Source organism: Limanda limanda, chromosome 19, assembly GCF_963576545.1.
Source record: "Limanda limanda chromosome 19, fLimLim1.1, whole genome shotgun sequence".
Classification (NCBI taxonomy): Eukaryota; Metazoa; Chordata; class Actinopteri; order Pleuronectiformes; family Pleuronectidae; genus Limanda; species Limanda limanda.
The window spans coordinates 16,195,605-16,219,786 of NC_083654.1; the positions used below are offsets into that span (position 1 = coordinate 16,195,605).

At 43.4% G+C, this 24,182-nt stretch overlaps 1 protein-coding gene across 1 annotated transcript; it reads left to right on the forward strand.

Moving 5' to 3' along the window:
- The first annotated feature begins 13,945 nt into the window (after window positions 1–13,945).
- LOC133026047 (PR domain zinc finger protein 1-like) lies at window positions 13,946–19,436 on the forward strand. The gene is made up of 5 exons (XM_061092870.1): window positions 13,946–14,038; window positions 14,280–14,520; window positions 15,949–16,880; window positions 16,977–17,105; window positions 17,618–19,436. Exons 1-5 carry the CDS (start codon window positions 14,030–14,032, stop codon window positions 18,191–18,193), a joined length of 1,887 nt encoding a protein of 628 aa, XP_060948853.1. The 5' UTR covers window positions 13,946–14,029; the 3' UTR covers window positions 18,194–19,436.
- The last annotated feature ends 4,746 nt before the right edge of the window (window positions 19,437–24,182 follow it).

The following is a 24,182-nucleotide window of genomic DNA, read 5'->3' on the forward strand; positions in this document are numbered from 1 at the left end:
GGGTGTCACCTGACTGTACTTCACCTGATTTCCCCACCGGGCACACGCCTGTCTGGGGATTTTCCTGATCTGTCTAGACTTCTGAATCATCAATGGTTGCGGTGGTGTTTTTCTTTTCTTTTCTGCCTCCTCTCTCTCTCTCTCTCTCTCTCTCTCTCTCTCTCTCTCTCTCTCTCTCTCTCTCTCTCTCTCTCTCTCTCTCTCTCTCTCTCTCTCTCTCTCTCTCTCTCTCTCTCTCTCTCTTCCACACACACACACCCCTCCTCCTTTATTCTCCTGGCCAGCCTAATTAGCAGACATTTGTATTGATCCACTGGATTTGGTGCTGAAATCCCCTTCTCTGTCTGCCAGACAGATCTGGGCCTATCTCCTTAGCTGGTGGTCTTTGAGATTGGCAAAGGGTGAAGAGGGGGACAAAGGGGGGTGGAGGTGGGGGTGGCGGCACGCGGGCCCACCTGTTGACCACAAGCCAAAAGCGTGCAGACTTTCTTACGCCTGTATTCTCCCCCATCTCATCATCGTTAAGTCTCCCAGTCGCTCCTGCAGCCCCTCGGTTCCCCCCCCCCCACCCGGTTTCCTATTGGTCCCCATGTGAACGGCGCCTGCGAGTTACTAATCGTTGCAGGGGACGACCTGAGTTAGCGTTAATTGGTGTTTTAGGCTCATAGACTCTCATTAGCACAGGAAGTGGGAGATAAACGCCCTGTGATAATTAAGTGGTATAGTGAAGGATTAAGGAAGATTTAGTAACTGCAAATTAGCCGCCACACACCAGCTAATAAACCAACATCTGTTAACGCGTGTTGCTTTCGAAGACGACAGATTACACCTGCAGGAAAATACAAACAAACAGACAGGTTATTATTATTATTATTATTATTATTATTATTATTATAATTATTGTAATCTGCAGTTCAGAGTGTATTGAAAGACGGGATCATTAAGTATCAATCGTGGAAAGAAACATACTCAATAGATCTGATCTGAAACCATTTAACAAGAAGGATCATTTTGTAATTTATAAATATTTACTTGCTCATCAGATTGTGATTGCAAGTTTCTTTGCATTTTCCAACAAACAAATAAATAAAAGTAAAGTACTTAAGTTTAATGCTACATTACTTTATTTTCCGGTTGATGTACAAGGAATTCTGTTTTATGCATCTACTTCACTACAAGTCAAAGGAAATATAAAACTGTTCTATTACGTTTTACACAAGAACCGGTTATGTAATATTATTCATATTAATATGGCAGTCACCGCCAGGTCTCCAGAATAAGTACTTTTATTTTTAATACTTAAGTACATTAAGATAATATTTACAATGTGTGTTCAAGTTCTGTTGAACTGACAATGTGTGTCCTGCAGATATCCTACAGGTTAAACATGTTGTGGAACTTGAATTTCTCAACACTGTTTATTTCAAATATCGTGGGAGTCATATTGTTTGTGCTTGACTCAAGTCTGACACATATTTTTGAGGTTGCCATCTAATGTCAGGTGAAGCACAGTCCTGCTAACATCCCCATCCGGAGCTGCTGCTGCTGCTGCTGCTGCTGCTGCACCGTCCGTGGGTTCCTCTTCTGCTGCTGCTAACGGATGCTCTCTATAAGTGTGAACATTCACATGTCTAAACTGAGAGAATCACAGCATCACCTTCATGGTACATCTCACATACCACTTCTGATTCAGCAACAAATAACGAAGAAGAAGAAGAAGAGGTGAGAAGAGGTGACGGTTACACAATCAATTCTTAAAAATCAAACGGTCACAAATGTTCTTGGTAGTGACGGTGACTGGACACTGGAACCAAACAAGAATATAATCAATTTCCATTTAGTAGTATTAGCATTAGCAATGTGCAATGAGTTAAACTGCAGTGTAGATTGCATTGTATCCCATCGTACAACGTGTACGATGGGATATCAACATGCACATTTTATTAAGCCAGAGGACAGTGATTAAAGGAGAAATGTAAAATAAAAGAAACAGGTTGTTAAATGCTATAATAATCTGCTCTGAGATGACATTGGAAGTGTGAACAAGCTTATTTGGTTCGAAGTTGCAATCTGCAGGCAAACAGACTGATGATGATGATGATGTTGCACAAAAGGATGTTGTCTGCTTCCTCCTTCCTGGCGTGCGACTCTGAGAAGGTGTGAAAATGACTGGTTGTAGTTATTTTGGTCGGTCACAGTCAAGAGCCTGAGAAAGTTTGACTTCTGCTCCCCGGTGACCAAAGTGTGAGCGCTCAGACTGTGTTCAACTTACAGGGAGAAAAGATAACGATTTTTATCATCTCTTCAGCAGTTAATGAGCGTGTAATTGCACGGAGGCTCAGGCCAGTGAGTCATGTGCGTTGGCAGCAGATGCATTTCAGATTTTTGGTGTTGTATTTCATTGCGGCTTCGAGTCATCGATCGGCTGCTTTGCAAAAAAGCAGAAACTCAAAGACACAATAAGTTCATGCCAGCAAAGATTATCAGCTACTAATTGTACAAATTTGGCTTAAAGATGAATGTATATCGTACATTTGTACCTTTCTGCTACAGTGTCGGTATCGCGGTTAGTGGTTTATTAAAGCTGAAAAAAGATAATGGCCACAAATATTTGTTTTTTTGCATTTTGAGAAGTGTTGTGCAAACCAGCATCTTTGCATATATTTGCATTGACGTTATGATATCTTATTGGTTCTGCTTTTCTCCTTCTACCTATATTTGCTTGGCCTTGCAAAGATTGTCCAAATACTCGTGGCTGAGAGACACTTGACACTAATCTCCTAACAGATGGAGAAAAAGAGGATTTAAGTTGTTTTTTTCATAACCTCACTATACATATATATAAAAAAACTAAGGTCACTGTAGTTGTCTTCTTTCATGTATTGACAGAATACATCAAGATTAACTCTAGGCCTTTGTGTTTCAGATCACACCTGGATTATATATGTTGACTCCCTTTGACCTTTAAATGCGACATAGGATTTATTCCCCATATGGAAACATGATTGCTTCCATAAGACTTGAGACGGATCCTATCTGTCGTTTAGTTTTCTTTGCCACACAAAGGCGTCTTTCAGGGACTGGATATAAATTTTCCCTTTGAGGAAATAAAATACAGAATTATTTGATGTCACACTGTGTCATGTCTCTGGAATTTAAAAATTTAAAAATAACCTTACAAGGAAGGCAATCATTTTGATCTGTTATACAAACAATAGATCAAATGAAATAGAATGTCACTCACTCAGCCAATACACAACAGCCCCTTTATGAAGCCTCATTTACATCTGATAGATCTGGATTTTATCTTTGATTATTCTCTGACCAATTTCTTAAAATATCAAAACAAACGCCTCATTTCTCAAAGCTGAAGAAAGTGAGAAATCAAATTTTGTCCAGTTCAATGGCAAAATGTAGAATTCATTTTTTGAGGCCCTTGTCCTGTCCCTTCACAACATTTAGTAGAAATCAGTTTTGCAGATTTAATCCTGCTGACAAACAAGGGGCAAAGAACCACCAGCTCCTTGAGGAACACACAAATTCTTCCTTCTTCATCACAACAAAACTGAAAGAGAAGAGATGACAATTGATTGGTTAAAACATAGAAAGATAAGAGGGACAAACCCTGACGTCAGGATCCCCCCCACACCCCACACACACACACACAGACACACAGATAACAAAAGGGACTTCCGACCCCCGAGGACCTCGACCCATGACGAAAATAATCCCGGCAAAACAAAGATGCTTCCAGGAAAACAATTGTTAGCGATGAAGTGCAATAATGTAATCTTACATATCTAAGGTTTAAATAGCCGGGATTATCCTCAGGGATCTGGTGGGAAAAACTAAGCTGGCCGGGCCGAGTAAACAACAAACCCCCCCGAAAAGTGACGTTTCTACTTCCTGGTACAATGGGCGTAACGATGCTTTATCAGGGAAAATAATCCTCTGTACAGATGTTTACCACATGGCAGGACTGGAAAAACATCAGGGGAGGGCTGCGCCGACTGATTAAGAACGAATGCAAAACGTCTGGAAACTAAGTGAGTGATATCAGCTTTGTCTACAGCTATCTCTACGTTTCACATATTTTGGGGAGTGGCATGTTTCCACCTCAGAGGGACGGGCCGTGTGTTCAGTTTCTGACATGTGGGCGAGCAGCTGTAAACACGGTGTCGCATTCTTTCCATGACTGGACTGTTTTCTACTTCCATTCTCGGGGAAAAAAGATGATAAATCGCTGATCCCGGATCCGGCAACACAACAAACCGGCCTTACCGACAACACATTGTCATGACAGGCACACATTGTGAAGTTCCTCTCACCTTTTTCTATTGTCATGTTTTGATTAGGGGAGGAACTGAACTTCAGCCGTTGTTCATTTCCAGGCACCAGACAGAACAAACCTTGTTTTCTGCAAACACCCTGAAACGGCTTGTTGTGATTGTCATTCTCTCACAAGACGTGATGATGCCAACGAAAAGTCCCCTGGCTTGTTTTTCTAAGTGTGTCAAAGGGTATGTCACGTGAGGTGCATGAATCACCAGGTAATACAATCCAAAGCAATTACATAGTGAGTAATGATCCACAATGACTTTTCAATTTCCAGTATGTGCAGAGCCATAGATTTCCTTCTTCAAACTAATTAATTTATACGTGACTTGTTTCTAATTTAGTAAAATTGAATTGTTAATAAATCCCAGTTAAAATATCAGATCACAAATCACTATCCAAGTATCTTTATATTGATATTTATCTCGTACAAAACGAGCTTCATCAAGAGGTTCATCGTGTGACACTTCCCAGGTGAAAATAAAACTGGATTATCTGAGTTTTTTCTCCGTCTATGGTACAAATCCGATTGATTAAAACACAAACATCTTCTTAAATTAATATCTTGGACTTCAGCAGCTCCGTCAGAAAAGAAATGATCTGGTTTTGACGGAGGAGGTTCGTCACCAGCCTGTCCCGTACACAGTGTCATAAACAGAGATAGAGCCAGAAGTTTCGATTTCATTTTGATTAATTGTTTTGCATTTTATTGTTTGATAACACTAATTAACCTTTGGCAACAGCATCACAAACGTGTTTGCTGTTAGTCAGCCTTTTTTTATATCAGGCAAGTAGAAGACGACTCTGCTGATGAGTCACCGAGTCACTCTCTCACTCCCCCAGTCATACGTTGAACGTAAAGGATTCAGAGAAGTCGGGCCGCTGCAACATTCCCATCTTGCACAAGCTTTAAGTGTCGGGATTGTCGAACATACTCATTCCTTCCATCGCTGGAGGCTATGATACACTAAAAGCTTTCGCCATACCCCCCCCACCCCCTTCTACGCACATACGTTACCCGACACGCACCTCATTTACGGGAAATGGGGATTTATGTTGAAATTTCCCCAGAATCTGTTCAAGGAATGAACATATAAGGGGGTAATAAACATGACAATCTAAAACACTCCTTGTGAGCCTGATACATTCATTCTACTTGTAGTTAAAGGACGAATGGATATTTATTGTAGTGCCTTTTTTTAGGAGGGGTTAAATCTACATTAAGCAATTTAATCCCCCTTCAAGCTCTCGGTGGTTAAGATTCAGTTCATGAGTTGGCGTTAAGTGCTGGTATCCATCATGTATCCACGCATGGGTGTGAAGACCCTGGCAATTAATTAGCCGAATAAACTTTTTCAGCAACCTGCTATTTTATTTGATGCCCATGTTTTGGGGTACGTGTGCCGGGGCTTATGGGGACGGAAGCCAGGGGGAATCAGTGGCTACTGATGGGTAAACAATAGGATTAATCACTTTGTACTGCTAATTGCCCTATTTGTTTTTTTTGTAGCTTTTTTGGGGGGGGGGCGGGGCAGATGTACTACTTGTAAAATACTGTACGTCTCTGTTATACTTCACTCGTGATTCAGTGCTCTAACCTGACACCTCATGTGTGTGCAGATTCACTGGAAGAGTCTCATTTAGCTGAGGGTGAATCAGGAAATGGTGTCATGTTGTCAGATCAGCGTTTGAGGACAGGAGGAAGCTTTCTCCGATCTGTTACCGACTCGAGAGCAGCACAGAATTAGAACGTCGCATGGTAACAGGTGTTTATTTAGAACTATTTCTAAATAGCCCGGTGCCTCATTCTTGGAGGTATCACGTGTCAGGTGATTTCCCTTTGTCTGATTTTCTCCGTCTCAGACAGGTTTAGTTCAGGTGACCTCAGCTCTTTCCTCCGCTCATCCTTTTCACCTTGACCAGTGCCCTCCCTCCCTCCTCGTTCCCCCTGCTTCTGGTGCGAGTGAGACCTCCCTCCCTGGAAAGAGGTCTGGACCAATGTGCCGGATGTGATGTGTGTCCAGGGGTGAGATGAGTCTGCTCGCATGCTATCCTGCAGCGCCGGGTCTTTAGCCTCTGAGCCCTGAGCCTGAGTCCAGACTGTCTGCAAATTAGAGAAATTAGCCCAGCCAGGCGCGGGTCAGTGAAAGAACCCAAATCCCTACTTCTCCCCCCCCCCCCACCTCCACACACACACACACGCGCACTCACACTTCCACCACCACCCTTAACCCCCCCACGCTACACTGGAAGCTCAACTCTTGGAATAGCATTCTTGCCATATGGCCACCAATTTACTATGAACCAGCCAAGTTCCGAAAATAAATTACAAAGCGTATTAGGAAATTATTTATTTTTTTCTGTTTATTTTTAATTTTTAACTCAACTCTGGGAATCAAATGCTCCTCATCAAATAATGATGTCAGGATTTTTTGTGTGTGACTTTTATTTAATTGTGCAATCATCATAGATTTTTATGAATTCATAAAGAAACAGGACGTGATTGTAAGAACACTTTTCAGGAACAAGGAATTGAGGAATTGAGGAATTGAGCCCATGGTTGCCCATTGGTTTTTTTGTGGAGATTTTCAACATTCAGCCAGTAGGTTATTTAACATTTGGTAAATGTGGGTGAAGATGAACGCTGTAAGTTCCAGTAAGAAACATTTACCAGAGAAATTACTCCTTTTCTGCACAATTGACTGTTCTAGATCCTCATTTTTTAAAACTTCTATAAATCTCTAATGTAAAGTGGAAGAAACACGGCATTTATGCGATGTGTGCGATGAAACTTGATAAATTCACATATCATCACGCGTCTTTTAAGGCCTTTTACAGATGAGCACTTTCATTTCACTTGTGCTTTTTTTAAACAGGTCACAACCTCACACAGAGAGAAAGGACACGTTCTGGTTTCTCCCTCCATGTGCCGTGTTATCCGTTCTCTCCTGCCGAGCTATATGCAGAGCGACAGGTGACCCAGTGATCCGTGCTGCGTGTGTGTGAGTCTGAGAGGAAAGAGGGACAGTCACCAGACAGGTGACTAAGTCTCTTTCCATGTGCTGCAGGTGACCTAACCTACATCTGCACGATCTCTACCTGACAACCGACCCGGGGCACGAATAAATGCTTTTAAAAGAAAGGAGTTTACGTGTTGAATAAGAGGATCAGTTATTTACCTCCGCCGAAGAAGGGTTGGTTTTCACCTCCTGGACGTTTGTTGGTATGTAAGCAAGATTACACAAAAACAACAAAGCGTATTTCCATGAAACTTGTTGGAAGGATATTGTGTAAATCAAGGAGGTAGCCATGATATTTTGGTGCAGATCTCTATAAAGGAGCCGTATTCTTTAACTTTCTTTATCAGAGGAAGTTTATTGACATTTTTACAAATGTCCCATTGAATAATTTAAGGATTCAGATGAAAAAAATCAGGCACATTTAGGAAACCGATATCTGTGAGTGTGTGAAATTTGCTTTAGCTTAATTTAAGGGTTTCCACAAGATTTTATATAATTCAGAAGAAAGGATACAAAATTGGGAAGATGTGCATTTGTATGGGTCCAGAGTTCATGTGTGTGTGTGTGTGTGTGTGTGTGTGTGTGTGTGTGTGTGTGTGTGTCTTGGGGCTCCCCGTGGAAGACGTTCTACATGTAGGTCAAGGAGATACAGTGGCACCAGATTGCTCATTAAGTGCCAAACCAAGCAAAAGTCCACGAGTGTGTTTTTCAGTGGCACCAGGCCGGCCATCTGCTCTCCCTTTATTCATTCATTAACATGTCTTCTTTGTGTGCACGTGGATGTGCGTGTGCATATGTTTATGTGTGAGCATTCATCACAACAGCGCTCGCTGGGCCAATTGTACAACGTCACCGATGTTGTTGTCCGAAACCAACAGTTGTGTGTGTCAGATGGCCCGGGGTCACGTGACCGTGGCGGCGCGTGATTGGCCGGCGCGCTGAGCTAAAAAGGCTTGGCGCAATCCGGGGGCTCATGAGTTTGTGGTGACAGTGGCAGAGTGGCTGCAGGGAGCGAGCGAGAGAGAGAGAGAGAGAAAGAGAGAGAGGATACCCAAAGGATCTAACTCAGAGGAATCCCTGAAGAAAACCTGGAGATAGAAGAGAGAGTATAAAGAAGAAGAAGAAGAAAAAAGAGGACAATTAAGGGATGACATAACCAAAGACATGAGGATCCTACAGCTGAATGAATGTGCTAAAGTAAGACTCGTTCCTTTTTTTGAATTTTATTTTAGAATAATCTGGGATTGCTCTAGAAAAATGGATGGATGACACAGCTGAGCAGAGAAAGAACAAGTTGACCTCTTGGCCTTTTAAGAAAAGGCTGGTGAACTGCCAACACTGGGATGTAGGCCAAGACCGGTCAATGAACTCTGGTTCCTCATGAATGGAACTGGCTGCTTGAGGGATGAATGAGTGTCAGCAGGCAACAGAGTGAATCTTTGTAAATTGTTTCTTTTTAGGTCAAACAATCAGAAAGTTCATACTCTTATTTAGAATCCGGTCAGATTATTGTGTAACCTTGAATTTGTGTTGTTGTCAGTCTGCAGTGCGTCAAGACTTGAATAATAATGACATCATAATTAATTCCTCTCTGTCCTCCTGCCTTCCTCTTTCAGATCTTGAGCTTCAACCAACACAACTGAAGACACGGGACCTCGACCCCAACGCAACCAAAGAACTTTTATGCCAAAGCGACTCAAACCAAACAGAACCAAACCAAACCGAACGTCCTGAGCTCACCCCCCCCTGCAGAGTGTTATTTATATTCTGAAGATGAAGCTGGATAACACACCAGGAGACATGAGCTCGTGGAGGGAGCTGGACTTTGCCCTCAACTGCACCTACATCGTCCCGGACCAGGTGTCGGACCCCAGCTTCAGGCTGCCCAAGGCCATGACCTCCGTCCCACGCAACCTCACCTTCGAGTACGGCACAGACAACGAGGTAGGAGCTCGTTTATTCAAGTTCAATATCATTCCTCTTCTTTTAGGTCGGACAAATACAAATAACTTAATTTAACTCTCCTCAAAGTTAGTCGTCGGCCTCGGTGGTGATGTCAGTTTTGTGAGATTAGAACTTTCATGCTTGGATATAATAATTATGTGTTGCATAACATTCTGTTAGGCCATCTGCATTGGGTTACGTGGAACAAAAGATCTGCTGACTAATGAGATCTTCACAAATACAGTAGGAGTGCGGCAGGGTGTGTGTGTGTGTGTGTGTGTGGGGGTGTGTGTGTGTGTGTGTGTGTGTGGGTGTGTGTAGGGGACACAAGGCCAGCGGCAGCTTGAGGTCAGAGGCCTTTTTACATCTTCTGGCCACCCTATGTTTCGTCACCCAAATGTTTGAGCCATTGTACTGAGTCTTTGAATCCTCTGCAAAGAAAGTGTGCAGGCTCTCTCAGCACCGGACATAAACACACACACACACACACGCACACACACACACACACACACACACACACACACACACACACACACACACACACACACACACACACACACACACACACACACACACACACACACACACACACACACACACACACACACACACACACACACACACACACAGAGTAATGGCAGGGATCAGCTGAGCTTCTCCCAGCTGATGTAATTGCATCAAGTCTTCCCGCTCATCTGTTTTTCTTTCTTTACAACTTGTGCTTGTGCTCTTTACCTCCCACGCCCCGGCTCACCCATTCAGGTGAATCACCAAGAGCCGACGTTATATCCTTGTGTCAGCCAGTCAGCTGTTCGGCTCCCGGTGCAATAAAATCAGACACCTGCCTGGACATGTCCCCTACGCTGCAAAGCTCAACAGCAAAGCAAAGGGAACATGGAAATACAGAGAAATGCATCAGAGAGAGAGAGAAAGAGAGAGAGAGAGCAAAGTCACACTCATGTCTTTAGTTGCCAGTCTTTGTCACTAAAGTTCTGCGGTCGACTTCTCTGTCCCCTTCCTCTTTCTGCCGCCGTTCCTCTTCTCTCTGTCTCTCATGCTCTTATCTCCTCCTCCTCCTCCCTCTGCAGTGTTTACAGCTGCCAGATAAGAAAAGCATGTGATATATATACGCGGTGATAGAAATCACATTTAGGGCTCATTTCAAATCCCCGGCCTTTGACACTCTGAGTTTGTTTACTCATGAGCCCATCCTGCCTGATACGGAAACCCTTCGTATATCTGATGGGCAGCATGAAAAGAGAAAGAAAAAATGAACACAAGCATGAGCACGCACTCACGGGTGCTGCCAGGAATCTGCTTTGCCCTCAACTGGCACATGTCCAGCGAGTGGTTTCCCTTCCTGAAGATGCTGTCATGTGGACTTTTTTCTCCTTGACTTGCTCCCGGAGCTGAGCTGAGCTGCCAGAGCCGGGAAACCCATCATGAAACAAAGCTGCTGCTGCTGCCTGTGGGTTTGTCGGACAGCTCACATGCCACCTCATGTAAAGTTCATGTTTGTGTGTATAGGGCTCAGGGGGTTTTCACACATTGTGGTGAGATGAGTTTGATATTAGAGCCTGAATTGAAAACAAGGAACTCACCAAACTGTCTTTCATGCACGATCCCCACGCTTTGTTTGTTCAGCGCCTGATTGGCTAAGATTCCCCGATGTATTAATTCAAATCTTGAAGCGTGCCAGGAAATGCGAAGGAGGGCGGTAGGGTGGGGGTGGGGGGGGCACGTGGCAGATGGGGCGTCAGCAACGGGTGCCAGGGAGGGCCGGAGGGGGGGGGAGAAGAAGAGGAGCAGGAGGAGGCAGTGGAAAGGATGCTGTGGGGACGAGGGTGTGTGTGTGTGTGCTACAGGATGGGAAGGTGGGAGGGTTGTGGGGGGGGGGGGGATTTAGGTTAAAACCAGATGATTAACTTTCCTCAGGCAGCCGGCCAGGCATCAGGCCTCACACCGGGGCCCAAGCTATTCCAGGAGGATCCAGAAACAGGACATGGGACCAGGGAGGGGCCGGAGAGGAAGAGTGTGATAGCGTGGGTGCACTTAAGAACGCCGGGAGGCCTCCTTTCTTCCGTTCCTCAACACCCGTCCTTCACCCACCCCCCCCCCCCACACCCCTTGCTCCCAACCTGGTCAGGCTGAGCGGTTAAGTAGCAGCAAGCGGCGCCGCGACCACAGCGATTCGTTAGTCACGCAACGCCAGCGAAGCACAATGTCCCTGTCACACCGGTTCATCGCGTCCAGGAATCACCTCACTGGCCACGGCGGCTGCTGGACACACACCCACACACACACACACACACACACCACACACACCCGCACACTCCTGCTACCCCCACTGACCTGTTGCTCCTATAATTAACTGCGTATACATGATTTACAAAAAAACTCTTCCAACCTTCCCAGTTTGACAAATCTTCGTCCAAGTCTCTTTTTTTAAAACAGCTCGGCCTCAGCACAGGTCGCCGTGAAAAAACCTTCCCGAGGCCCAGTTTGAAATTTAAATCCTCAATGGCAGGAAGAGAGAGTGTGTGTTTATGTTTGTGAAGGGGGGGGGGTGAGGGTCGGGATGGGTTGGAGAAGGGGGGGGCCGGTTTATTCAAGGATTGGACACAAAGCTCCTCAAGAAAAGCGTGGCCGCGTGTGTGTGTGTACGCTGCAGATGCTGCTGCCTGATGCCGTTTGTGTGTGCATATGTGTGTGTGTGTGTGTGTGTGTGTGTGTGTGTGTGTGTGTGTGTGTGTGTGTGTGTGTGTGTGTGTGTGTGTGTGTGTGTGTGTGTGTGTGTGTGTTTGAGGAGCCCTGACCCCAAGCCTTGTGCACCCTCCATCACGTTTGAATCATGAAGCTGTTCTCCTCAAACAAAGACGGCATTAACATATCCTGTAGCTCTTCGATAAAGACAAAAGACAAACTCAAAAGGTAAAGAAATTAAAACAAAATACTGAGTCAGTAATATTTCTTTGTTGCAACTACACACCTTCTGTACACCGTTAAAAACTTTTTAACTTTTCTGAAGAGCAAGAAGAATAAGATTCTTGGCTTTGTTTGCTTTTGTCTTTGTGTTATTCCAATCGAACACGTGACATTGTTAAGAGTGTGGCGTTCGTGAACACAACACAAACAACAGGTGACACTGCTTCCTCTCTGTGTGTGTGTGTGTGTCTTCATAAAGACACCAGGTCAGAGATCAGTGGAGTGAGTCAGAGAAAGTGTAATGCTCTTCATTCGCTTAACTTATTAGTGTGGAAAGTGGGTCACCTTGTGCGTTTCAACGTGACTCCCGGAGCCGTCTGGGTCAACATGACGAAGCCACGGCAACAGGAACCAAACAGCGTCAACAAACAAACGGACCAAAAACAAAAACGAGATTCAAATGAGAGAAGCGGCGAAGGGACAGTTCCTCTGTCAGAGACGAGAGAATGACTCTCAATTGTAATCTCTGAAGGCTCAGAGTCCAGCTACTGTGTGTTATGTGCACGTTAAGAAGGTGAAAAGATGGGAAACAGACACTAATCGTGTATCTGGCCTGTTTTCCAGGTGACGGGTGTGTTCAGCAAAGAATACATCCCTCAGGGGACACGCTTCGGGCCCCTGCAAGGAGACATCTACACCAAAGACAACGTATCCAAGCAGGCCAACAGAAAATACTTCTGGCGGGTAAGGGAAACGAATCTACACGTGCACAAATCCACATTTATATATTGCTTTATCCATATGTATTCACATTTCGGGCTTTAAATCTAAACGTGGGAAAATGGCCCTGGGAACCGTCACGCTGCAGCTGGTGACCTGCGTTCAGCTTCCTCTCTTATTCAAGATATTGGTCAGAAGCCGAAGTTTCACATCGAGTCCTCGGCAGTACGTCAATAAGGAAACAAAAGGGCTTTCACACACTCTTCACTTGCGTGCAGGGGTTTTGGTCAAATTTTTTTTTTGAGGAAGTTGCGGACACTGTTGCTCTTACCGGCACTGAAGTCGTATGCAACATTCGTCACATACACAAAGGAAGGGACTATTGTTCAACACACACACACAGGCTCTCAAACAATCCTCTACTTCCTGTCTCCTTTTAGTCCTCATGTCCCCTGTTTCTATTCTCCTTCTCTCTGGTCCACATTAGTGTTGCTTGTGTCACGCTGGGATTTTTTTTTTTATTCTGCTGAGTCAATTCCCTGAGGAGTTTTTTTTTCCGTCTTTCTCTGCCCCACCTACGTGTTTTCCTTCCGGCTTTGTTTCCTGTATTTCCTGGAAACCTGGGCAATAGCGAAAGTCTGACATTCCCTGGGAGAGATGATCTTATCCAGCCGGTGACACAGGTGTAGGCAGGGCGGACGTGTGTTCTCGCTTGGCCTCCTGCCACCACCTGCCTCGTCGATCTGATTCTGTTAGGCCTCGGGCAAATATTTCCTTTTTTTTTTTTCCTACAATCGTCCTCACAAGCATGCGCATCATAAAAGGCTCAATCATAACTCTGTGAACCGCAGGCACCGAGAATGACGGGGAAAGAGAAAATGAGAAGAGGGAGAGTGAGAGTGAAGTTGTCAGCAACTGTGGTCAGTGGGCGGGCCACGCCTCCACACCTCCCGTCTCAAATACAGCAGTCGAGCTCAGACACACACACACAGGTTGAACTCTCGTGATACAAGGGGCAGAGCTTCAGAGCTGCACAGAACAGAGGATCAAAATAACTCAGGAGGACACAGGATATTTAAGCGTACATGGCAGAGGTGATTAATCTGTTTTTATTTAAGGTCTTGTTTAATTTAAGTTTTTTCTATATTTTGAGGATTTTTAAGTGGATTTTTTCCAGCATCTGAATCCGGATTTTATTCTAATTTTTTTGGGGTGATGACATGAAAAGCTGTCATGGCATTGCAGGGGATGGTTGAATTTCTTATTTAAATTAACAGCTGAAACTGAATTTGTTTCCAGAAGTTTAAACCCCTTTTTCTCTTTCCCCTCCTGCAGATCTACAGCGGTGGCCACCTTCAGAACTTCCTCGATGGCTATGACGTCCACAGGAGCAACTGGATGCGCTACGTCAACCCGGCCCGCTCTCTGGCCGAGCAGAACCTGGTGGCGTGCCAGAACGGCCGGGACATCTACTTCTACACCATGCGGCCCGTGGAGCCCAAGCAGGAGCTGCTGGTCTGGTACAGCCAGGAGTTCGCCCAGCGGCTCTGTGGCCAGCAGGACGACATCAAACAGAGTGAGTACACGAAGATGTAACGATGGATGAAGATGTCATGGTCTTGCCTACAGGCTTTTAAAAAGTAGACAAGATATTGGTTGTTTATCGGGGGGGATAGTTCCTGGTCTTGCACATGAACTTCATTCCCCTGTTACTGCTAATCCAATAATGAGTTGGCGAGAGGGAGTGAAAGACTTATCAGCTGTTTTGATGACACACTGAAAGTTCTTTCTCTCTCTCTTGATCTAGACAATAATTACTACAGAATAACGATTAGAATCTGTGCAGAGACTAAACACGCGGCACCAAGCGTGCAGACTCTTTATCGGCCAAATTCCTTCACTTCAAAGAGAATAAAGATGCGTCGCCTCATGAATAGGACCTGATTTTATCTGATTTAAACAGCGGTAAACACACTCGGCTGCATGCTGATTCTTCCTGGGTGGCTTAACCCCAAGAGAGACAAATATTTATGTAGGATAATAGGAGATGCACTGACCGCACTCAAATAGAAAACCCACGAGCCTCTGAGTAGAGTGGTTGAATCTAAGGGGAGTGATGGATGGTCAAAGTACTTCTTTGAGTCATTTATCTTCCGCTATTAATAGAACGGAAAGTCATAGCCTCATCTTCCTGACTGCTGCCTCAAAGTCTGATGATTCACACATTCAACTGGATACACCAGTTGTGTAAGCACTCATCCAGGTGACTAATGCCAAAAGGGGTTTCATAGCATTGTTTAATCTACTTATCGGATCATAAAAGGCATCCACCTGCTTTTATGACCGTGTTGACAGACGTCAAGGCGACTTCAGGTGAAGCTTGGCACCGAACTCAAGCGTGTGAGTGGTGGAATCTTGAAAACTTAACTTTTACTTTAACGCTGGGTTTCTGTTAACTGCTCTGTAACTTCGACAGAGAACAGAAATGTGCACAGTATAAGGTGAATATAACTATTATTTATGTTTAAAAAAAAGTTAAATTAATCAAGTTACATTTTTAAATGGCTAAAAACATAAGATTTTTAATGTAAGTCGCACTGAGCACTTTCAGGTGTTGACACAACACTTAGGGACAAGAGACTTTCTCGAAATGAGAAGGAGAAGAAAAAAAAAAAAGGAAGAGACGTTTCACATTTTCTTGTGGCCAGTATACGGTAAGACAGAGATACTCAGAAAAGGTTTCAAGCTCAGATTCTCTGATTCTCAGATGCTCTAACATGACGTGACACATGGACTCCCACGCGCTTTACCGCCAACCCGCTCACCCACTCTTAAATCACTACTCTGAGCGGCTAATAGAAACCTAGTCTGTGTGTGTGTCAAGACAAAACTGAAACTACTATCATTTACCATAAGAGGGAGGCTGTTCTGTGGGAAGATGACGGTGTGAGTGTGTGTGAGGCATTTGAACTCATAGTGACATTTTCATCCTTCTTCCTCACAGAATACACGAGCACCGATGAAGACCGCGACTCCGAGTACGCCAAGCACCTACCTCAGCAGCCGTGGTTTAAAGAGAGGACAAAGGAGGAGGTGAAGGAGGAGCAGGATGAAGAGGGAGAGGAGAAGATCGACGTGGAGATGCTGGAGAGAGACACTCCCCCCGACACGCCGGACGAGCAGATCATGGACTTCAGCAAAAAGGTTGAGAAGGAGGAGAGGAGCGAGAGAGATCAGCACAACCAGGGGAACATTCCGTCCCCTCGGCCCGAACACAGAGAACCCAGCCTGGGCTTGAACCACCCGTACCTGCCTGAGCACCCCCACCCTGTGCTTCCAGCTCCACACCGGAATCTCCCACTGCATCTCCACGGCCTCTACGGCCACAGGGAGGGGCTGGTGTCTTCTTACCCTCTCTTCCACCCGTCCAGACCCGTCCAGCCCCCCTACCAGCTCCTCCCCCCCTACGGGCCACACTACCCTCGCCTCCTCCTCCCCTCGTACTCCCCTCCCTTTCCCGGGATGATGCCCTCCAGAGGATCCCTCCGATACGGCAGCTACCTGGGCTCAGACGGACTCCCATACCCCCCCATCGGCTCACCCAATCTGATCCCAGTATCCCTTCCCTACCCTCCGTCCCCTCAGGGCGGTCTGAAAGAACTCACGGCAAATGTGTCGCCACCTCGAGGCGCCCCGGCCACGCCAGAGCTCTCCCCTCTCCCCAAAGCCAGCAGCCAGCATGAATCCCCCGAGCAGTCGCCCTCCAGCTGCGACGAAGCCATGAACCTGAGTCTGGCTACGACCAAAAGCAACTCATCGCCGCGCAACGGCCCCGGCCACAAGTCCCTGCCCTACCCGCTGAAGAAGCAGAACGGGAAGATCAAATACGAATGTAACATCTGCTCCAAGACTTTCGGACAACTGTCGAATCTCAAGGTAACAGTTCAACTCCACCTCGCTTTTGTAAAGAAAAACCTCTCATTTGCCGTTTGACACAGAGGCTTAACAAGTTTCTTTGTATGATTTGTGTAGGTCCATCTCCGAGTGCACAGTGGCGAGAGACCGTTCCAGTGCAACTTATGTAAGAAAAGCTTCACCCAGCTGGCCCATCTCCAGAAACACCACCTGGTCCACACCGGGGAGAAGCCACATGAATGCCAGGTAGGTTGAGAACCAGAACCCACTTGTGTGTGTGTGTGTGTGTGTCTGTGTGTGTGTTTTCCTCTCTCTTTCCTTGACCTCACCGTAACCCTGGTATAAAATCAATAGTGAGACATATGCATAGAAACACTCTGTATGCACAAAACACGTTAAAGCTCCTGACTCACTTACCTTTCTTGTAACCCCAGAACCTGATTTTCACTGAGCCACACGCACTTTGGCATGTAATCACATTGTTTGCTAACGTGACTCCATGGGTGTGAGTGTTTTGTTCGATGGAACTTGTTGTACAAAGACAAATAAACATTGTTCCTCTTGTTTGGTAAGTGTCAGTAAGAACAGGACTAGCTTGTCCAAACCCAGCTCTATTTATAACATGAGCCTGACGTCACGTTGTTCTCCCGGAATCCTCCAGAATAATCCTGAACACAAACAAGACAGTCTTGTCAGGGCGTTAATAACCAGTCATGTGTCACGTTTCTCACCTTCACCTTTCATTTCCTGTTTTCCAGGTGTGTCACAAACGCTTCAGCAGCACCAGCAACCTGAAAACGCACCTGCGGCTCCACTCCGGAGAGAAACCCTACCAGTGCAAGCTGTGCAGCACCAAGTTCACCCAGTACATCCACCTCAAGCTGCACCGCCGGCTCCACAGCAGCCGCGACCGGCCCTACCACTGCCAGCTCTGCGCCCAGGCCTTCTTCCACCGCTTCTCCCTCCGCATCCACCAGCGCAGCTGCTGCCTGGCCAGCTCCTCGGCTCCCGTCAGCGTGCACATGAAAGAGATGGTGGAGCGCTTCGACGCCAGCCAGGAAGCAGACACGCTCGCCGAGACGGCCACCGCGCCGCAGGTGGAGGAGGCCGTTGAGCGTTGGTTGGCTCGCACGTTGGAAGGCGAGGGGAAGGAGGACCAGAGGGAGGCCACCATCCTGCTGAAGGCCCTGACCGCAGCCATCAACGCACCTGCCGTGTCCCTGGCCCAATCAGTCGTACCTACGTTACATCACAGCCCGCCGCTGGCCTATCAGGAGAGGGCCAGCGTTGTTCATCTCCACAAACGGCCGACGGTGAAGACCGAGGGACAGTGAGGAGAACAAATGAAGATGAACATACAGCATATCATCAACAAAGAAAAACAGATGTCGCCAAATAAAACTCCCTGTTTTGTCCACGAGGGGCATCGCAGGGATTATGAACTTTCATATTCCACCGAGCGCAACACCAAAAGAAGAGCAATCCAAAGACTGGGCGAGGGTATTCAGTGATTGTACTTCCTCCCAAAACTCAAGTTTGAAATATTACAAAGAGGGAGGCATTGTCAAGCTGTGAAGTATTTAAAACTCTTTTCACTCAGGTAGAGAAGTGTTTGCTTTTTGTGCTTTAACTTATTACTGTTGCTTTTATTTGAGTTTTCTATATTTATTTAGTTTTGTCATAGCTTGTTTTGGCTGTTAGTGTTTTTTTCTATGTTGAATATCTCCCTGGAGATCAGATCTCTTGGGGGGCGGGGGATTGAAACCCCACAAAATGGACTCAGGAACAATGACGTGGCATAAACCTGTGTATGAGTCTTCAATTGTTCTAATTGTGTATTTGTTTTACTTTGTGTGAGTGTGTTTGTGCCGCTGGGTGTGTGTGTGTGTGTGTGTGTGTGTGTGCGAGTGGGAGTACGTGAAAGACAGTGATAGCACAAACCACCTTCCTGCTCCTCGACTGTTTTATTTATTTATGATTAAAAAGGGAAAAATCAGGTATCTTGATGAGCGATTGCCAAAATTACAATGAAAGAACGTGAATGTGTCGCACTGTGTTCAATTCCATTCTTCAACTGGTTTTAAGGGAAACGATTCAGGATCATTCACAACATAAAGACTTGATGTGATTGCACCGTCACAATAGCGTCACGTGCTTTCTTTTCTTTCAAACTGAAATCAACGTCTCTTGCTTAGCAGCTTTTTACCAGATTGAATTGTTTCAGATGTTTTCTTACACAAACGGATACATTTACTTATACTTATACGTGTGCAGCTTTACCGCAGAATTCATCCAAATTTACCTCAGCAACAAAACAAGCAAAACAGGAGCAACCTTTTCTAGCATTGTTAATATTTGTGTCACTTAGCACTGGAGTTTTAAAATGTAAGTAGATCGGTCTGTGTTTACGTAAAAAAAACAAACCAGGAGGAGGCAGGAAGTGTTCTTGAAAACTTTACTACTGAGTCAGTAATGTCTTTTTATCATTTTTTGTAGTTTTGATTTCCTTTTATACAATATGTTTCTATATCTAGTTTATTTTTCGAAACAGGTTATGAGATGTTCAGAATTTATATGTGAGAGACTATTTTGATGATACTTTTATATTTACATGATGTAGCATATTAAAGATATTGTTTCTATACACATGGTCTTTTCACGTTTTTTTGATTGTTCAGCCCCCGTTGGTTTTGAAGCCAAACATTAAACCAGAAGTAACCATATAAGGAGGGGACAGAGGGTGGAGCCTGACGGATTTCCTGCACGCTCACCCACACCTGTGACCTGCTCCCATTGGATGCTACGAGCTTTCATTCACACAGTAGCAAACACAGTAGTCTATATATATATCACTATATAATTGACTTGTAAGTAACAAACGGTGGAAATGATCATTCAATTGAAAGATTCTAGTTGAAATTGGTAAATAACAATCAACTCTGAGCAAACTAATAATACTTTATAGTATATATGAATAACGGAAATGAGTCAAGACGCTGACTGAATTTGCATCGGCTGCCAGGAAATACCAAAGCTAACGCTGCAAAGTAAAACGTTTAAACATAAAGTATCAGCTCTTTTTAGATAGATAGATAGATAGATAGATAGATAGATAGATAGATAGATAGATAGATAGATAGATAGATAGATAGATAGATAGATAGATAGATAGATAGATAGATAGATAGATAGATAGATAGATAGATAGATAGATAGATAGATAGATAGATAGATAGATAGATAGATAGATAGATAGATAGATAGATAGATAGATAGATAGATAGATAGATAGATAGATAGATAGATAGATAGATAGATAGATAGATAGATAGATAGATAGATAGATAGATAGATAGATAGATAGATAGATAGATAGATAGATAGATAGATAGATAGATAGATAGATAGATAGATAGATAGATAGATAGATAGATAGATAGATAGATAGATAGATAGATAGATTACTTTATTCATCCCCGAAGGAAAATTAAGTTGTCATAGCAGCCGGTATATTTGAATACAATAAAATACAATACAATAGAATAAAATAAAAAATATTGAGGTAGAAAGAATAAAAAACAGAAGCACAAGATAAAATAAAATAAAATAGGTAGATGAGGTGCAGTGGCAAGATGATGTTAATAGTACTGATGATATGATGGTAATGTTATTGTTAGACAGTATATAAGAATAGTACAGTATATATAGTATATAATATAACATAATATACATTTATATATGATAGTAATTATACCAATATAAAAGCAGTATATAGTAATAATAGCAGCAACAGTATATATAATAATAATAGTAATAGTGATATAATAATAGTAATTATAACATGTACACATGTATAAATATGTGTATATAGACTTATGTTTACAAAGAATATACAGAGAGTATGATATAATATATGATATATAGTAAAGGTATGAATATAAGTATTTGACTATACAATAGGTAATATAATATACTATGAGTGTAAGAATATGTAGACAGAGTGTGCAAAAGACAATATTATTGTATAAAATGATATATAATATCAATATGGTTTATATTAACACATATCAGATATGATGTGAAGTAAGTGTATACGGAGCGGAGTGTTGTACAGGGTACACAGTGCAGGAGACAGGTTTAGTACAGTTCTGTGATGGTGGCTCTGACAGAGGGAGAGGAGTTGTACAGTCTTATTGCAGTTGGGAGGAACGATTTCCTGTATTTTTCCTTAGAACAGCGGGGTTGAATGAGTCTGTGGCTGAAGCTGCTCCTTTATGCTGAAATATGTAAAATATCAATGATGATACTAATTATACGAATCAAGTAGACCGTTTTGAAAAAGCAACTGCGCTTGGAGGAGATGACCATATAAAGACATCTGTGATGAGCTGACGTGAGCGTGTGTCATGTGACACCGAAATAGATCATGTCTTCCAGTGTATTTTATCTCGTCACCTACAAAGAGCAGGTTTGTTTGTTGTAACTCTGCACCCAAAAGGCTTAATTCTTCTTCTTTTTTTTTCGTTCTCATTAACGAATTATTCTCACACGACCAAAACCAAAGTCCCTGAATCAAATCAGCCTGAACAGACGCACATGTGGACGTTCCAACACTCAGACAGAGCCACTGACGAGGCTTACACAATATCTGGCCTCGGTACAGAAAGTGAAAACAAAAAAAAATACCTAACGTGCACTCGTCCGTTAAGCTAGCCCTTTTCTCAGGTAAAGCTTCGCACCTCCACAACATTTCATGGAAATCAGTTTGGTTGTTTTTGAGTAATCCTGCGGACATCCTGAGGTGATGATGACTCAGTAACTGTTCGTTTTAAACGGCGAACGCAGTCCACACACGCACATTCAACATCCGGCTCCCTCCTGCTTTCCTGTTGGTCAAAACTCCGAAGAACCCCCAGGCAACAGCTTTCCTAACTTTTCAGCCTATTAAAACACAGGAAGTGAAACTCATCTGTCGCAGTCTGAAACTCAGAAAAAAACACCGTTTCTTTAGATTACCACATCACCGACCGTGAGATACTTCTGTTTGCTGTTGCTAGGGTAATAAAATGAAAAGAGAAGGGTTGACGCTGACCGTGTTTACAGAAAGGACCGTTGTCGGCTGCATGTTGTATCATTTCCCCCTTTTTGCTTTTTGTTCTGTAGCATTTGGGCCTGTTGGGTATTTGAGATGTATTACTGGAAGAACTGCTCTGGGGTCAGACCTCTCATTTCAGCTTTTCATCTTCAGGCACAGCTGGTGTTTACCTGAACGGACATGAAACCTTTAAAATCTGAGTTTTACTATCATCTTTAAGAGACCCACTTTCAATCAGCACAATCTCCAGTGTGGTTATTGTAAGCACTCTTTACTCTTTCCAGTAATCCTCTCTCAAGCTCTCTGTTTCTCTGAACCACATGTCTTCTTTTTTTTCGCTGCACAATGACTCCTCGTTCTCTAGTGTTTCCTCCCTGCTGTGGGGGAGTACCTCACAGCAAACACCAACACACCGCCAACCAGAAGAAAGACACCTCAGACCTCTGAAAGTGTGCAAACTTCCGAGGTGACAGGAAATCCTCTCACCCGACGGTGAGCAAGAGAAGCAGAAGTCAGAGAAAAGATAAGAAATAAAACTGAAACACCTGTGCACTGTTCAGAAAGAGATGAGAACTGCAGCTGGATCCATCAAGCTCAGTATATATCTGGACATATGTATATGAAATATTTAAAAACGGTCTGTGAGAAGTTCATATTAGAACATTAACTCCCAGTTCAAATTCAAAATATACAGTTTAGGGACCATCTGAAATAGTTTGCCTTGTGATCCAGCGGATGGCGCCGCAATAAACACTAATATGACTATTACTGTTTTAAGTTAACAATACAACAACAAAATACAAACTATAACTTTTGTTTTCTTCCAGAAGTCTGTGCCTTTAACTGAAATCATTTTATTTTATTGTTTAATGTGTATTTTAGGTAAACTAGTGACTTTTTTCTATGATCTGGGGATTTTAGAAAAGTGTGTTTTCAATGTTAAAGTTACAGTAAATGATCACATTTGTTCTTCTCTACGTACAACAAAATACAAACTATAACTTTTGTTTTCTTCCAGAGGTCTGTGCCTTTAACTGAAATCATTTTATTTTATTGTTTAATGTGTATTTTAGGTAAACTAGTGACTTTTTTCTATGATCTGGGGATTTTAGAAAAGTGTGTTTTTAATGTTAAAGTTACAGTAAATGATCACATTTGTTCTTCTCTACGTCATAAGTCTCGGTTTGCTTGACTTCCGGTTGCAGTTACTTATTTTCAGTCATCTGTGGCGCTCATATACTTGGGGTGTGGAGCCCTGAGTAATAACAAGAGACTGTGACGCCGCAGCAAACAGCTCAATACGGGTCTAAAGGTTTGTTCTATAAAGATATAAATCGGTTTACGTCACCACGTCCAGTGAGAACACTTCAGTGAAGAGGTTATTAAGCAATGTTGATTTACAATAAAGATGCAGTCTAATAGTACTACAGCCACTGTTCGCGGAAGTCATTAAATATATTGTGATTTATTGGCTCTTAATTGTCAGTTCAGTCATTTCCTTCACAAACAGGTGACACACACATTTAAGAGAGCTGGTAGCGCCATCGTGTGGCAGAGTGAGACAGGTGCAGACTGCACATGCTGTGTTTTTTTTATGCACCCTTTAATCAGATGTGTTATCAATCTGAGAACTGCACAGTGACCATAAGATGTCGCCATACATCCACAAAGATTGCACACATTCTCTTTATGCAATTGAAGACAGCTCATTATTTGTATTATTGTTATTAATTAATCTATTCTGTTATCTGTTATCTTCTGCCTAGTTTTGCAGACGTAATATCATAGGATTGGATATTGACAAAATGGATTACATGATGAAATCCAGATTTGGTTTGGATCAAACTTTCAGTGTGTGTCGCTGAAAACTTGTTCAGGTCAGATTTCAGGAACAAAACACTAATATTCATATTATTTTGCATAAACACATTTATATTGTATCTGGCACTTTGCTCAAGTGATAAGGTGAAAAGAGAGATAAAATAGAAATAGAAATGTTGTCCCCATAAATAGAATCCTCCAAACAGCTCTAAATAACAAACAAAAATAATACAAGCAATAATTTTAACTGTCATGTATCCCTGTGTGTCGATGGCAAACAGATATGAACCAGTCCATCATTTTTAAAAAACACCAGAGGTGAGGAAACTAAATATCAAAGCAACTAATATAAATCATTTCTACAACAAAAAGCTAATTCAGAGGAAATGTTGCTATAAATGACGAAT